Below are 14,250 nucleotides of genomic sequence, written 5' to 3' on the forward strand. Positions count from 1 at the left end.
GGACTTAAAAAAACCCATCTCTCATTTTGATTGATATTAGCTTCACAAATTAAGCTTTAGATTTATCTAAAAATAAATTTGCTTCCACGCTCCGCATTCTGGGTGACAAGTGCTTTTCTCTTCCCTTTGTTGGGTTTGTCATCGCTGGCAGGGCGGTGCAGGGAGGGGCGGGAGGGGGCCATGGCTGAGCACCCCCCGTTCACCGGCCCCCAGGGTGCCCCCATCACCACAGCTGAGGGTGAAACAGCTCAAGACTTGGTGAGCAGGGGGTAAAAGGGCCAAAATCAATCCCTGAAGGTGGCAGAGGCCTCCTGTGCTGGGATGTTCACCATGGTGGCTGTGGTGTCCCTGTCCTCACAGAGCCACTGCAGGGTGCAGTGATGCTGCAGGGGCTTGGTGACAGCTGCCCTTCCCACTCCCTCAATCTTTTTTAAGCCCACTGATATGTGGCCTCTTGGCTTTGGGGCATCAAGATCTGCAGGGGAGGAGAGAAAATTGGTTTATATCTCATTTTACTGGAAAATCCCATCTCTGGTGCTGGAGCTGTGGACAGCCACGGTGCTGAGCCCACCTCTGGGACTTTGGGTGGCTGAGTCCTGTTCCAGGGCCCCCCAGCCAGGACTGGCCACTGTGGACTTGTGGCCATGCAGTCGGGTGAAAGCCAAGATTATTGTTTTCACCCAAAAACCAGCCTAGAAATGGAGCAGCTCAGCTCCTCATTCGATTATGAAGCAGGAGCTGCCACCTCCGCCTCTCCCAAGGAGCGATAATGAAACATATTCATCCCTCACCCTGGGGAAATACTTAAACCACAATATGAGAGATGTATGTAAATCACATTTAAACGGAGACGGTGCCGTTAACGCTGACGGCGACTCATCAACTTGGAAGATGAAGTGTCCCCTCTGCTGCTAAAGCGTTTGCTGAGAGAGCTGGGCTGTCCCCAGGACCTTGGCCAGGGTCTCTGCCAGTGTCACCGTGTCACCATGCCACTGGTGCCCACCCAGAGCGCTCCTTCACACCTGCACAACGTCCAGGTGTCAAAGGAACGCTGCCCACTGCAGGTGGCTGGGAGGATGAGGAGGAAAGGAGTTACAGAGGGGTGATGGATGGGATGGGGTGAGGACGGGAATGGGATGGGGACACATGGGGATGGGCTAGAGGCGGGAGGGGATGGCGTACGGGAGCGATGGGGATGGGATACGGAGCACCGGTTTTCCCCCGGCCCGGTGGCGGCCCCAGCCCCGCGCTCGGGGTGCGGGGTCAGGCCGGGCCCGGGCTCTCCGCGCCCGCCGGCGCCGGTCCCGCATCGCGCGGTGTGTGCTGCCCTCCGGTGGAGCGGCCTCGCACTGCGGCCGTGCACGGCATCCCTGCCCCGCACCTGTGCATCGTAACTGTGTACAGCACCTGTGCATCGTAACCTGCACCGCACCTGTGCACCGCATCCCTGCACCGCACCTGTGCATCGTATCCATGTACCGCACTTGTGCATCGTAACCTGCACTGCACCTGTGCATCGTAACCTGCACTGCACCTGAGCTCAGCATGACAGGTGAGCATGCCCAAAGGCACGGCGTGGCTCGGCACGGTTTGGCACGGCACAGCCGGGGAGCAGGCAGCTCCTCCATCCCTGCCCGGGCCCTGCCGGCTGCCCGGCTCTCCCCTCCGGAATCACTCAGTGCCAGGAGGAGGCGGCGGTGGCGGGTCAGTCTTTATTACTAAATAAATAGATCGTATAAATCTTGTGCAAAACTCTGTGGCAAAAAACCCATTGGCCTTGGCGGAGCCAGGGGCTGCGCTGCCCAGCCCTGGGCGGGCCGAGGCTCCCGGCATGGCACAGTTGTGGCCCCGGCACTGCCAAGTGAAGCGGTGGCACTGGAGCTCGCCTGTGAGAGCCGAGACCGACGGCACCGCTGGGGCGCGGCCAGAACCCCCATCCAGGCTGGACACCCGCCGGGACAGCGCCCGCTGGAGGGACAGAGCGAATCCCTGAGGAGCAGACAAGCACCATCCCGCTCAGCCGTGATTCCGGAGCCGCTCGGGGGCCCAGGCAGAGTCCATCGGCTGCCGGTGCTGCCGTGCTAGAGCGGGGAGCTCGGGGCATGGCCGTGCCGCCGCTCCCGCGGCTCCGCCGTGCCCATGGCCCCCAGGGGCACCACCACCTCCTCCGGCGGGCAGCTCTTGTTCAGCTCCACCACGCGCGGCACCACCGTCGACCACCGATCTGTGGAGAGGGTGGGAGATGTGCAGAGCTCCCCCGGCTCCCAGATCTGCTCCTGGGGCTCATCAGAGCATCCTGAGGGATGGTCCCAGCCCACAGCACGGCGCTCACCTCTTCGCAGCCGGCCCACGGTGTGGGAGAAGCCGTAGTACTGGTATGTGTCGCTCTTGCCCGGGTCTTCACTGATAATGCCCAGGTTCTGGTTCCAGTGGGACCAGTTCACCTCGTCCACCCTGTGGGGAAGGTCAGGCCTGCAGGGGCTGCACAGAGCACCCGAGAGCCAGGGTGGGAGCTCCAGCACCCACCAGCAGTGCCAGCTGCCTCCAGAGCAGTGCAAAGCACCCAGCAAACGAGTGCAGGGTGCTAGCCCCCCAAAATGCTGCCGGCTCTGGTGGGGGAGGCTCAGGTGTCCCCCAGCCTCCGAGGGCGCCCACCTTTACCTGAAGCACCAGCGGCGGTCAGGGGTGCCGTCCGTGCCCTTCCCCACCGTGACCATCTCCCCTGAGCGGAAAGCTTTCCGCAGGAACACCGGGAAGGAGCGCTCGATGTCCAGGATGGTGGTGGCCCACTGCCAGGGACACCAGGGACTGCTCCAGCATGGAGGTGCCTTGCCCGTGGAGCTCGGGATGCCTCGATGCTGCAGCCCCCCAGGCACAGGCAGCCCCTGGAGCCCCTGTCCCGCTGCCCCCAGGGTGGTACCTGCAGTTTCCAGATGTGTTTGCTCTCCTTGGAGACTTGGCCCACAGTCTCGCCCATGAGGGCGATGAGCATGTTGAGGAGGAGCACAAAGGTGAGGATGATGTAGGTGACAAGGAGGATGATGAAGACGCCGGGGTACTTGGCGCTCTCGAGCATCTCCAGGTCGCCCATGCCGATGGTGAGCTTGAAGAGGTCGAGCAGGAAGGTGCTGAAGGTCTGGCTGTCCCGGCAGGATGGGTAGGTGGGCACGGTGCAGTTGGACTTCTCGCTGCAGGACTCACTGCTGGGACACGGGTTGAGGAGGGACACCAGGGCTGGGGAGAAGGGACAGGGACAGAGAGTCTGCAGGGGCAATGGCAAGGGCAGGACCCACAGTGGGCCCCAGTGTGGCTCCATGCTGGCTGAGACCCTCTCCACCACGGGAGGAGGCAAAGGCTGAGCCTGTGGGCAGGTGGGATGGAGCTGGGGGTCTGCAGCCCCCTGCCCAGCCATGCTGAGCCACAGGGCTTGTTCTTCCCCCAGCCAGGGGACATGGCTGCTTACCTGATGCGTAGCCGATCATGAAGAGCAGGTAGACCAGGAGGAAGCGGAACAAGTCTTTGAAGAGGATCTGAAAGTGATGGAGAGCAGGGTGAGGGGTGGATGGACCACAGCATCATTCCCAAGCTGCGCCGCCAGCACGGCTGGGCTGGGAGCAGGGCAGTGGAGAGCCACAGGAACCCTTCACAAAGCCTGGAGGAACTGCACTTCCACAGGAGGATCACCCCTGGAGAAAGACAAGACCCAGGACCCCACCAGACCTTCTGGATCATGATGCTGTAGGTCCCTGTCAGCTTGAGCCCCCGGGTGAAGTACAGGGCGTTCATCCAGCCCAGGACCAGCGCAAAGACCATGACAGCCAGGTAGGCCTCGATGCCACCCAGGTACAGCCCCGCCGTGACAATCACCAACACCGAGTAGATGAAGCTGGAGGAGAGCTGGGGTCAGAGCCTGCACCCACAGGCACAGGGGATGTGGTGACTTGTGGTGGCCTGGGGGTTCCCCACGTACTAGAGCAGCTGGAAGGAGCCATCTATGAAGAAGGAGTTCACACCTGGGCACTTCTTCATGAACAGGTCTTTGATCTGTGGGAGACAGGCAGAGGTTGGAGGGTCTCAAGTGGCAGGGTCCCCGTGTCTGGGGCCACTGTGGCAGTGGTGCATGCCTCAGGAGATGAGACTGTCACCCCTGGAGACCCCAAAGAGTTCAGTGGTCCCACGGGAGCACCCCCTGCCTCGCCACACTGACGTTTGTGCAGAAGAAGAGGATTCCAGTGAGGAGGGTGATGATCTCCCCGGCCAGGCGCAGGTAGTCAGCAGTGCTGGTGTAGGGGTAGGGCGGCTGCGGGGAGAGGACAGAGCTGAGCTGCTGCCCCATCCCCTGGGACAGAGCCCTGCCAGACCCCCCTGCGAGGCAGGGCTGCCCCGTGGGGCTGTGCCAGCGTGGGGACTCACGGGCCCTTCCATGGGGCGGTAGTAGGCGACGAGGGTGAAGATGATCATGGCGCTGAGGTAGGAGACCACGCTGATGTAGAAGGAGACAGCCCCAAACTTGCGCCACTTGTCCCTCAGCAGCTCGTTGATGGGCTCCACGGCCAGCATCTCATGGCGGTTCTGGTGGGATGTGGGTGCTGACAGAGGGGACAGGGCCACCGTGTCCCCTCCAGGCCCCTCCCAGCACCCCCCAGCCCGTGGCACACCTCGATCTTGCTGTTATAGACGAGGATCTCCAGCACGGACACCTCCTCCCCGCAGGTGTCCAGCGAGGAGAGGTCGTAGAGGGAGGAGTAGACGGGGCCGTACGCCCAGTCCTTGAATTTCCGGGAGAGGTGCCGGACGTCCTCGTCCGTGATCTCCCGCCGGATGATGTGCTGGAAGATCTGCCGGAGGGAGGGAGGGAGGACTGCTACCCACAGACCTGGCCCCACCTGCTTGGGGCACCCTGCCCTCCTCCCACCCCATCCTGGGTGCATCCCCCGACCCACTCCCTGCACCCCAGTGGGCTCAGGATGCTCCCAAGTGCTCTGGGGTGATGCAAAGAGGTTATCGCAGCCCTCCAGGATGCTGCAGATTTTGCATTTTTGGTGACTCCCTTGCCTGCCCCACCAGAGGCCAAGGGCAGGTCGGGGGAGAAGATGGGCTGTGTGAGGGTCTGGAGTTAATCAGGAAAGGGCCAGAATGCAAAGGGGTGTTAATTAGCCAAGTTAATGGGCTGCACATCCAGGTTTCCACCAGCATCTGCAGAGAGAAGCCGTGCATGCACTGAGTGTGACAGGGCTCAGTGGGGATGGCAGGGAGACGTCCCCCAACACGGGGGGACACCGTACCCCGATCTTGCCGGTCTTGGCTGCCATCATGAGCGGGGACAGGCCGTCGTTGTTGAGCAGGGCCTCCAGGTTGGTGTCGGGGAAGAGCTTGGCGCACTTGACGAGGAGCAGGTCGTACATCTTGGTGACAAACTTGGTGTTCTCGCGGGTGTTGTCAGCGATGGCCACCAGGGCGTGCAGCACGGTGTTGCCGCGGGAGTCCTGGCGCCGCAGGTCCGCCTGCTTGTGCCCGTTCTCCGTCAGGTAGTGCACGATGTGCGGCTGGTTGGTGCAGGCGGCCAGCGAGAGGGGCAGCTCACCTGCGGGGACCACAGCGGGGCTCCTGTCACCCCTTCCCTGCCACGGGGACATCTTGGGGTGCAGCCCCCCGGCTCCCTCCCTGCTCACCGAAGTAGAAGTAGCCGCCCTCGCTCTTGGGCTGGAAGAAGCGGCCACGGGCCTGGGCATGGACGTCTGCTCCCTTCTCCACCAGCAGCTCCACGTAGTGCTTGCAGCGGCGCTCGATGGCGATGTGCAAGGCTGTCTGACCTGCGGCACCACCGCCCGTCAGCCACTGCCTGGCCAAGGGACATCCCCCGTGTCCCAGGTCCCTCCCCAGGTCCCCTCTCTGGTTCCTGGACCACCCCAGTGTCCCCCGTGGGTCCCAGCAGCGGCCCCACGCCCCCCACCTCGGTAGTAGACGTCCCTGAAGGGCGAGTTGATGAACTCCCGCATGTTCCCCGTCTTCTCGGCAATGTCCAGGAGGACGGGGATGGTGTCGTTCTTGCCCCCGCTCAGGTTGAGCAGGGCTTTGGGCAGGCAGGTCTTTCCCGTGGAGGGCTCTGCGAGTGGAGGGTGCTGAGGGGGGGCCAGGGCAAAGCCCTCAGGCCCCCGGCTCCCCACGCCAGAGCTGTGCATCCCCACCCCGCAGGAGCACGGGGATCGCCAGTGCTCCCGGCACAGCCCTGGCACCAGGGCAAGGAACAGCCAGGTCCTCACCTCGGAACTCCTCGTCTGTGAGGCGCTTCTTGTGGGTGAGCAGGAAGGAGAGGAGCCCATCCAGGCCGGCCGGGGAGCCCCGGGAGACGATGTCGAAGAGGATGGGCCTGTTGAAGACCTTGAGGACTGGGGGCGGGTCGGGAGCCGGCCCCTTGGCGGCCGGCGGCTGCTTCCTGCGGGAGAAAGCCCAGCGCTGGGAACAGGAGCCGCTGCCTCGGCTTCCCGCACCTGTGCAACGAGCTTGAGGGTCACTGGGGACAGGCACGTGGGGACACCTCCCGGCTGGGGTCACCTGTGAGGCCAGGACAGCCTCCCCACCCACTGCAGCCCAGTGCTCCCAGTGCCTCGCCAGCTCCCACCCAGGGGCTGCAGCGCTTGGGGCCCCCAGCTGTGGCCCCCGGGAGGGACAAGCCGAGGGCTTGGTCACGCTCCGGCACCACGGGTGAAGCCAGACCGGTCGGAGCAGTCGGCAGCAGGGGGGGATGGACTGGAGACAGCTCCGGGAGCCGGGAATGGAGGCACCGGTCAGCTCCGGGCACCGGGAATGAGGGCACCGGGAATGAGGGCAGGACGGACGGCGGCTGTCCCAGCCGGGGACGTCCAGTCTGAGGGCTCATGGGGCATCCTGGCCCCCTCCACCCACCTCCACGGGACAACATCCCGCTCTCCTAAGCCGGTTGCACCCCTGGGTGGGGACACTGGCGGGCCGCCCCAGGTGCCCGGCACAGAGGGGCATTGTGCGTCCGGCCGCGGGCTGCCCCCCCGGCTCCGGTTTCCTGGCGCGGGCAGGGCGGAGGCTCTCCTGAAAAGCCTTTTCATGCCGCAGCCAGACGGCCGCACCGGCCAGGGGAGCGGCCGGGCGCACAGAGCCTCTTTCATGGCACCCGTAAGGGGGAAGGGGAGCGCGCTCCCGGCCCCGCCGTACCGGGGGCTGCGGACCCCCACCCCGGCATGGCACAGCCCAGCGCTGCCGCTGGGAGCTGCTCCCTGTGCGCAGCGCCTCTGCCCAAACCACCCCAAAGTGCCGCTCGAAGGTCTGCCCGCGTCCCCGGCTACTGAACATCCCCACCGGGGTGCCCCCACCCCAGCACCCTCCGCCGCACCGGGGGGCGCGGGGGTCCCGTACTCACTCCGCGATCCTCCTGCGCCAGCGCTTGTTCTCGCTGGGGTGGTGGCGGTAGGTGCCGTAGTCGAAGAGGGAATCCATGGGGGCTTTCTTGGGCGCGGGGACCACGGGGGACTCGTAGATGGTGGCCTCCAGCAGCTCCATGGGCTTCGGGGCGCCTTTCCGAAAGGCCCCGTGGAATTTCATGCGGAGGTTTTGCTTTCCATCCCCGGCCCCGGGGGGACCCCGGGCTGCCTCGGCGAGGCTCGGGGTGTCCTCGCTCTCGAACAGGTTGGCCAGAGAGGAGAGCGGGAAGGATTCGTTCTGGAGGGAGCCGTCCTCCCCCGTGCCCTCCCCGGCATCGCGCGGGGCGTCTTCGGGGTCTGCCATGGTCCCTGCCCGGAGGGACGGGCACGACTGACCTGCCTGCCTGGCTGTGACCCCCGGCTCCTTCCACGAGAGCAGGAGACCTGGCAGAGGAAAACCGCGTGTCACCCCCAAAAGTCCCTCCCCGTCCTCTCCCCGGGGGCACCGAGCCCCGCGGCGGGACAGGTCCCACACCCACCCTGTGGGGTTGGGGCCGGCGGGACCTTCTGTAGCTCAGAGTGTCCCGGACGGTCCTGCCTCGTCCCGGCTCTCCTCGGCACCCACCTCCCCGCTGCGGGGACCCCTCACGTCTGCGGGGGCCCCTCCGGCTGCGGCGCTGCCGTGCTGGGCGAGGGCGAGCCCGGCCCCGCTGCGGTCAGCCGGGGTGCAGCCCAGGACAGGGCACAGAGCAGACCCTGTGCGCTGCGATCTGCCGCCCAAGGAAAGAAAACATTCCTTGGGATACTCCCCACATCCAAGGAAGCGGCCAGGGAAGCGCCCAGAGGCAGCAGGAGCTGCCACCGCAGCAGGGCTGGGAGCGGGGCCAGGGCTGCTGCTGATGTTCCACGATCCAGGGGGGCTCGGTGGGACGCGGATCTGGGCACCGGGAGGGGACGGGAGCGGCACGGGGAGGGGCTGCAGCCCGCGGGAGGGCAGGAGCAGCGCTGGGACAAGAAATGACGGGTTTAGGTTGCCCGGAGGGACGTGGAGAAGGAGATACGTGCCATCAGCGCGGCCAGCAGAGCACTGTGCCGTGTCACCGCGTCCTGCCCGCCACGTCCAGGACACGGACAGGTGATTGACCTCAGGCACTCCCCCAGCCCCGCTTTCCACCAAAACCCTCCGGCGACACCGAGCAGCGTTAGGGCTCAGCGCAGCTCCCGCCTGCGGGGAGCTCAGCCTTCCCGGGACAGAAAAAACCAGCGGGAAACGTGTCATTTAGTGCTGGGCTGAAGCTCTGTGCGACAAGCCACAGTGGCAGGCTGGGCCCTGTCGGGAGGGCAGCACAGCCGGGGAAAAGGCTCGAATGAGGCAGCGGGTCCTGGCAGCCACGCGGTGCTCCCCTGGGGGGTGAGGGTGACAAGCTGCCCCAAAACCCTGCAGCGACAGGGAGGGGGTTCAGGCAGCAGCCCCTTCTCCGTGCCACCCTGAGAGACACCCAGTGGGGCTGGTGCAGCCTCCAGGGGCAACCAGAAGGGCCAGTGCAGCCGTGGGGTACACTCATTTGGGAGTGTAACCCTGGGGGACAGGGCAGCCCTGGGGGACACCCAGAAAGGACAGTGCAGCCCTGGGGGACTCAGAGCTGAGAGTTTCTTCTCTTTGCTGACCTTCCTGCCATCCCCATCTCTGCACGAAATTCCACAAGCACCTGCCAAAGCCCGCAGGTCCCACATCCCGATCCCACGCAAACACGGGCCCCCGCACGGCCGGTTTGACCTTGGACCACGGAGAAGAGGGAATTGCCAAGCACACGGACCCTGCGGGCTGGGAATGGGGACGGAGCACCTGACCTGTTCAAACTGCTGGGACCTGGAAAAGTGCAGCTGTAGGGAAAACCTGGACACGGCACGGGCTGTCACACACCTGCTGTCACCGGCCGGGACCGAAGCTTGTGTGGGAAATGAGGGACTCAGGGCTGGTGCCGTCAGCCCGGGCACTGCCAGGAAAGGGGTTTGATTTGGCCCGTTAGTTATTTGGGTTTGGATTTTTCAGACTTCCTCACCTCATGGAATTAATGAGTCAAGGCACAGCTCTTGCATCCAACACAAACCCCACCTGTGCTCCCACCTCTTCCCAGCTTCCCATCAAGGAACCTCCCAGTTGGACCAGTGTCCCCAGTCCATGCCCGCTCCAGCCCACCACGGGAGCACGGACGCTGTCACCAACACCGGGAGGTGCGGGGACATGGATGGGTGGGCGGCAGGGAGGGTGTGCCATGCCATCAAAGGGTGATCCGATGGGAGTGAATCACTGAAACCACAGCGGGTTCTTGTCGGAAATGCTCATCCGCAGCCGTGCAGCTGCTTCCCAAAATCATCCTCACTGCACTGCTGGGCCCGTGCTCACCTCGGCAACAGCCAGAGCTCGGTGTGGGCAGCACGGGGGGGTCGGAGCCGGTGGGAGCCCCCTCCTCAAGGTCTGGGAACCCACCCGGCACCTCAGTCTCAGATCATGAGTCCCCACGCTGTCCGGACAGCACCGAGGCATCCATAAGGGTCCACCTGGCCCTGCTCAGCTCAGCCCTGGACCCCGGCCTCACCTGGGGTCTCCATCCTGCCCCCATCCCCGTGTGCTGCCCAGAGAGCTCCATCCTGCCCCAGTTTCCATGTCCCCCCACGGGAGGCTCCATCCAGCCCCGGTCCGTGTCCCGGCCCGTCCCTCTCCCGGTCGTGCACCCCCGTTGCCCGCTCCCCCGGCTCCGTACCGCCAAAGGTCCCGTGGAAAGTCCCGTAGGCTCCGGCGCCGCCGAGTCGCCCGGGGCCGGTCCCCAGAGCGGCCCCTCCCCGCCCCGGCCCCGGCTCCAGCGGCGGAGGCGGCACCGGGACCCGCCCTCGGGATCGGCCCCCGCCCCCGCGGCCCGGGGCAGTCCCTCGGGAACACCGCACAAGGAACAACCCCAAAATACCTTTAAAAAAATAAGCCCACAGGAAGAAGGTCTCTGACACAGCCCTCCCAAAGAACAGCTCCAAAAACCCTCCCAAAAACACTCCCCTCCAGGACACAGCTTCAAAACAGCCTCCCAGGAACAGCTCCAGAACACCCTCCTCAAAGCCCTCCTGAAAACAGCTCCACTAAGGAAAAAAATCCCAAATCTCCCTACCCAAAGCAGCCCTGCCAGGAACAGCCCCAAAACACCTTCCCTAAACACCCTTCCGGACACAGCCCCCACGAACAGCCCCAAATGAGGCTCCCAGCCACGGGTACTGTCAGTTTTTATTAATTGCTGCTCCCGCCGGGGCTCGGGAGGCGAGGGGGGCTCATAAGGCACCGCAAACACCGCGGGGACAGTCCCTGGTTTCCGAATCCCGGCGGAGGGGCTCGATCCCACTCCAGCACTGCAGGAGTTGGGGTCGCCCAGGAAAGTCATCAGCTCCTCCACCACGGGCATCATTCCGGGCAATCCAGTGCCAATCAACACGAGGTGCCCGTCGGTGGGTTCCAGGCACAGTCCGAGTGCCACTTCATGCATCAGCAGGACACTTCATTCCCTGCCCCACTGAAGACTGGAATCCAAGAGTTGGGATTAGCAACGCTTGTTCTTCCTCTTGGGAAATCCGAGGGTGACACCCACAATTGTTTTATTGCCGTATTCTTAATTAGAAAGTTAATGATATTATTTTTTTTGGTTAGAAAAGACGTTATCCACTGCAGATCCAGACAGGAATTGAATTCACCGGAGAGCTGGGAGCCGCCCCAGCTGCCTCAGTGATGAAGACATAGGTAACACCCATCACACGTTATTTAATCTGTGCCAGTCCTGTGCCAGCTTTAGGCTTTGTAGCTCAGCTCAGCGTTCATCTTCGTGTACATCTCATAAATTGCATCCAGGATTGGAGTGACCCTTGTGAGAAACTGGTGGATTTTTTCTATGCTTTCCTCTTCCTTGACTTCTTTACCCTTCTCCAAGGCCTTCAGCAAATCGGATTTGTAGGGAAGAGCGTAGATTGAGCCCTATAAAACAGGGAGAGGGTGTTTGACTCCCACAAACCCAACAGAGACCATGGGTTGGGTTGTTCCCATGTGCCAAGACTGTGGGGTGAACAGTAGATGATGGTTGGATGCTTGGAGAGGGGGGAATGCTCACCGTGAAGAGCTTCTGCAGCATCCAGCCGTGGTATTTCTTCAGTGCAATCTCGTAAGCCTTCAGGGCGTTCACTCGGATGAGGTTGGGATGCTCCTCATCCCTCTCGCCATCAGAGATGCTCTGCAGCAACACCAGAATGAATTTCAGACCCCTGGGAGAAGAGCAGAGATGTTGGGCTCAGGGAAGTGGGCGGTGTTTCCCAGCTTCCAGACTGGAAGCACCCCAGAAACCCACAGTTCCAGCAGTGCACCCCTCTGACAGAGCTGGTGCCTGTCCCTATGTCCATCCAGGGAAGAGAGAGAGAAGGGCTGGATGGAGCCCCCAGGGCAGGACATGGGGTCCAGGGCAGGATGGAACCACCAGCTGGGGCTGAGGGCTGAGCTGGGCAGGGTCAGGTGCAGCCCCATGGATCCTCCAGGCACTGCAGGGTCCTGACCTGTCCAATTTGTGGGCTCATGCTCTGAGGCTGAGTTCCCCTGTGCATTCCCAGAGGGCAGATTTGAGGAGGGGTCTGTGCTCCCCAAACACAGCACCCCACGCTGCCCAGCCCCAGCCCACAGGGTCCAGCCCAGCACACTCAGCCTCCATTTGGTGTCCTCCACCTCCCCACACGTCCGGACACAGCTCCCGACGCCGTGAGTCACCTTTTCAACCACATCAGCGCCAGCGTCGCGCCTGTCTTGGGCCAGGCCGAGCCATGCAGCTCCTTCTCCACCTCCAGGATGTTCTGCAGTGTTTTGAACTTGGCAGGGTTGGAGTCATAAACCGCCCGGATTTTCTGAGGGCAGAAAAAGGGGTTGGCTCCCGGGAGCAGGGACTTTGGGCAGAAATAAACTTGTGGCCGGATGAGCCACGGCTGAGCTCAAAGTCCCCGTGGGAAGAAAAGCCTCCAGTCCCACAGCATCTCTCCCCAGAGACTCTCCTCTCTGAGCCCTCCTGAGTCCCTTCCTACCTTGATATTTCCAGTCAGGTCTGCTTTGACTGGCGAGTAGACAATGGGAGTCCCCAGGCAATCTGCGGAGACAGGGAAGGAGGACAGTTAGACTTTGGTGACACAGGGGAAACCACAGACTTCCCATAACCAACAGATTTCACTTTAAGCACAGCTCGGGCACTGAGATAAGCCAGTGAGACTAGAAAAGGGGACACCACAGCCCTAAGCAGCCCCACCAGTGACCTGCAATCCCCCTGGCTCCAGAACACATCCCTGGCAGAACGTCCTGGAACAGCCTGACCGGCACCAGACACTGCCCGTCCGCAGGCAGGCAGCCCCACGTCCTGCCCTTCCGGGGCTGCCACCGAGCCGCCACACAATAGCTGACATTGTGGAGAGCAGCGGGCACATTGTGCCACGAGGGCGGCCACGCCGACACCCACCCATGTCCCGACACGGGGTGGGATCCACGGGTGGGATGGCAGCGCCTGTCCCGGGCGATGCCTCTGGACGGGGAGCTCCGGGGGACGGCAGGATGCTTCCCAACGGGGCTGCTCGGCAGGTTTGACAGGATCGTGATGCAACCCTGGCCCCGGCAGCGCAGGCAAGCCTGGCCTGAGCCCTGGATCAGGTAGGGGCGTCACCACCCAGAACTGGAGAGGGGGCAACCCGGAGCGGCTGAGCCCGCAGCAGGCCTGGTCCCAGCCCGCATCTCCCAGCCCCGGCCACCCCGGTCTCACCGAAGAAAGGCGGCAGGTGCGCCACGGCCTCCAGGAAGGGCAAAGTCTCGATCTGCTTATCAGCCGGCAGCGGCTTGAACTCGTGTTCCAGCAGCAGCGCCATGACCGGCGTAGTCACCCCCTTTCCCCCTCACCGCTCCCCGGCTGAGGGGGCTCTGAGGGCAGCGGGGGCCGACCCGGCAGCGAGCCCACGCCACGCTCCGCCCCCCGCCGCTCCGACCAATGGCTGAGCACCTCCCGTACGGCCGATGCGCAGCCATTGGTCGGAGCGGCGGGGGCGGGGCGTGTAGCCCAATGAGGAGGCCACGCCCCCACCGCCCCCTCAGACGCGGGGCCTGGCGGTGCCCAGGACCCCGCGCTGCCCCGAGCGCGTTCCGAGCGCCAGGCGGGCCGGCGTTAATTATTCACGGGACATAAATATTTTATAGGGAACAGATGGAAAACAAACCTCAACGTGCGGGAGTGATGAAACACCTCAGTGAGGGGTTGGGTGGGAAAATGACACCGAGCGGGGACACAGAGAGGTGAAGAAGGGGTGGGAGCGGAGGGGGGCCCAGCCCGTCCGCTGCGTGGGGAGCGGACTTGCCGGTGACAGGGCCCCAAGTACGGTCTTTTTACCGGTTATTCCGGAAAAACAGGTCGTGGGGCGATAGCGATCGGTGCTGGCGGGGCGGGTGCGGATACAAGGCGGGTGCGGGGAGCTGCGGGTCACCGGCGGGGGCTGCCGGCTGGTGCCACCTCTCTCCCCACTGCCAGACTCCCGTGGTGTCCGGAGCCCCTCCTGAGAGATGCCCGGACTCCCTCCCAAGACGTTTAAATCCCCTCCCGGTGTGCCAGGTGCGAGTTCCGTGGTGCCTGCGGTCCCCTGAGCCCACTCCAGGGTGCTCGGGATGTCCAGAGCTCACTTCGGGATGACCGGAGGCTCTCTCGGGATGCCGGCAGCCCCTCCGGCTTGTCCCGGGTCAAGCAGCGGCCGGCCCGCTTGGGTTCGCTGCGGGCGGCGCCGCGCTGGTGCCTTGCCAAGGCGGGCAGAAACA

The 14,250-nt window shown here is 63.8% G+C and overlaps 2 protein-coding genes across 7 annotated transcripts; both read right to left on the minus strand.

Annotated features, from left to right (window-relative positions):
- Positions 1 to 1,675: 1,675 nt before the first annotated feature.
- TRPV4 (transient receptor potential cation channel subfamily V member 4) lies at positions 1,676 to 10,269 on the minus strand. 6 transcript variants are annotated; one of them, XM_063415958.1, is made up of 17 exons: positions 10,160 to 10,215; positions 9,246 to 9,391; positions 7,394 to 7,838; positions 6,264 to 6,436; positions 5,954 to 6,106; positions 5,673 to 5,813; positions 5,286 to 5,584; positions 4,659 to 4,838; positions 4,414 to 4,572; positions 4,208 to 4,300; positions 3,971 to 4,044; positions 3,721 to 3,886; positions 3,464 to 3,530; positions 2,921 to 3,234; positions 2,662 to 2,789; positions 2,333 to 2,454; positions 1,676 to 2,224 (listed from the first exon to the last, which is right to left on the minus strand). In XM_063415958.1, exons 3-17 carry the CDS (start codon positions 7,756 to 7,758, stop codon positions 2,082 to 2,084), a joined length of 2,577 nt encoding a protein of 858 aa, XP_063272028.1. In that variant the 5' UTR covers positions 7,759 to 7,838; positions 9,246 to 9,391; positions 10,160 to 10,215; the 3' UTR covers positions 1,676 to 2,081. The 6 variants fall into 6 exon arrangements, 5 of the variants coding, with proteins under 5 accessions (XP_063272028.1, XP_063272027.1, XP_063272029.1 ...); XM_063415957.1 differs by lacking the exon at positions 9,246 to 9,391 and having other exon boundaries at positions 10,160 to 10,269; XM_063415959.1 differs by lacking the exon at positions 10,160 to 10,215 and having other exon boundaries at positions 9,319 to 10,140.
- A 368-nt stretch (positions 10,270 to 10,637) lies between these two features.
- Positions 10,638 to 13,453, minus strand: GLTP (glycolipid transfer protein). The gene is made up of 5 exons (XM_063415935.1): positions 13,214 to 13,453; positions 12,492 to 12,553; positions 12,184 to 12,317; positions 11,540 to 11,690; positions 10,638 to 11,406 (listed from the first exon to the last, which is right to left on the minus strand). Exons 1-5 carry the CDS (start codon positions 13,314 to 13,316, stop codon positions 11,224 to 11,226), a joined length of 633 nt encoding a protein of 210 aa, XP_063272005.1. The 5' UTR covers positions 13,317 to 13,453; the 3' UTR covers positions 10,638 to 11,223.
- Positions 13,454 to 14,250: the final 797 nt, after the last annotated feature.

Source organism: Prinia subflava, chromosome 19, assembly GCF_021018805.1.
Source record: "Prinia subflava isolate CZ2003 ecotype Zambia chromosome 19, Cam_Psub_1.2, whole genome shotgun sequence".
Lineage (NCBI taxonomy): Eukaryota > Metazoa > Chordata > Aves > Passeriformes > Cisticolidae > Prinia > Prinia subflava.

What these genes read in the sequence shown, in the direction of transcription:
- TRPV4 (XM_063415957.1), bottom strand. Translation starts at nt 7,758, where the DNA reads ATGGCAGACCCCGAAGACGCCCCGCGCGATGCCGGGGAGGGCACGGGG. An exon ending in ACCGCCCCATGGAAGGGCCC is followed by an intron (nt 4,301 to 4,413) that starts GTGAGTCCCCAC and finishes CTCTCCCCGCAG; the next exon opens with CCGCCCTACCCCTACACCAG. An exon ending in GGCTCCTTCCAGCTGCTCTA is followed by an intron (nt 3,887 to 3,970) that starts GTACGTGGGGAA and finishes GCTCTCCTCCAG; the next exon opens with CTTCATCTACTCGGTGTTGG.
- GLTP (XM_063415935.1), bottom strand. Translation starts at nt 13,316, where the DNA reads ATGGCGCTGCTGCTGGAACACGAGTTCAAGCCGCTGCCGGCTGATAAG. An exon ending in GCGCTGATGTGGTTGAAAAG is followed by an intron (nt 11,691 to 12,183) that starts GTGACTCACGGC and finishes CTCTTCTCCCAG; the next exon opens with GGGTCTGAAATTCATTCTGG. An exon ending in TGCTGCAGAAGCTCTTCACG is followed by an intron (nt 11,407 to 11,539) that starts GTGAGCATTCCC and finishes CCTGTTTTATAG; the next exon opens with GGCTCAATCTACGCTCTTCC.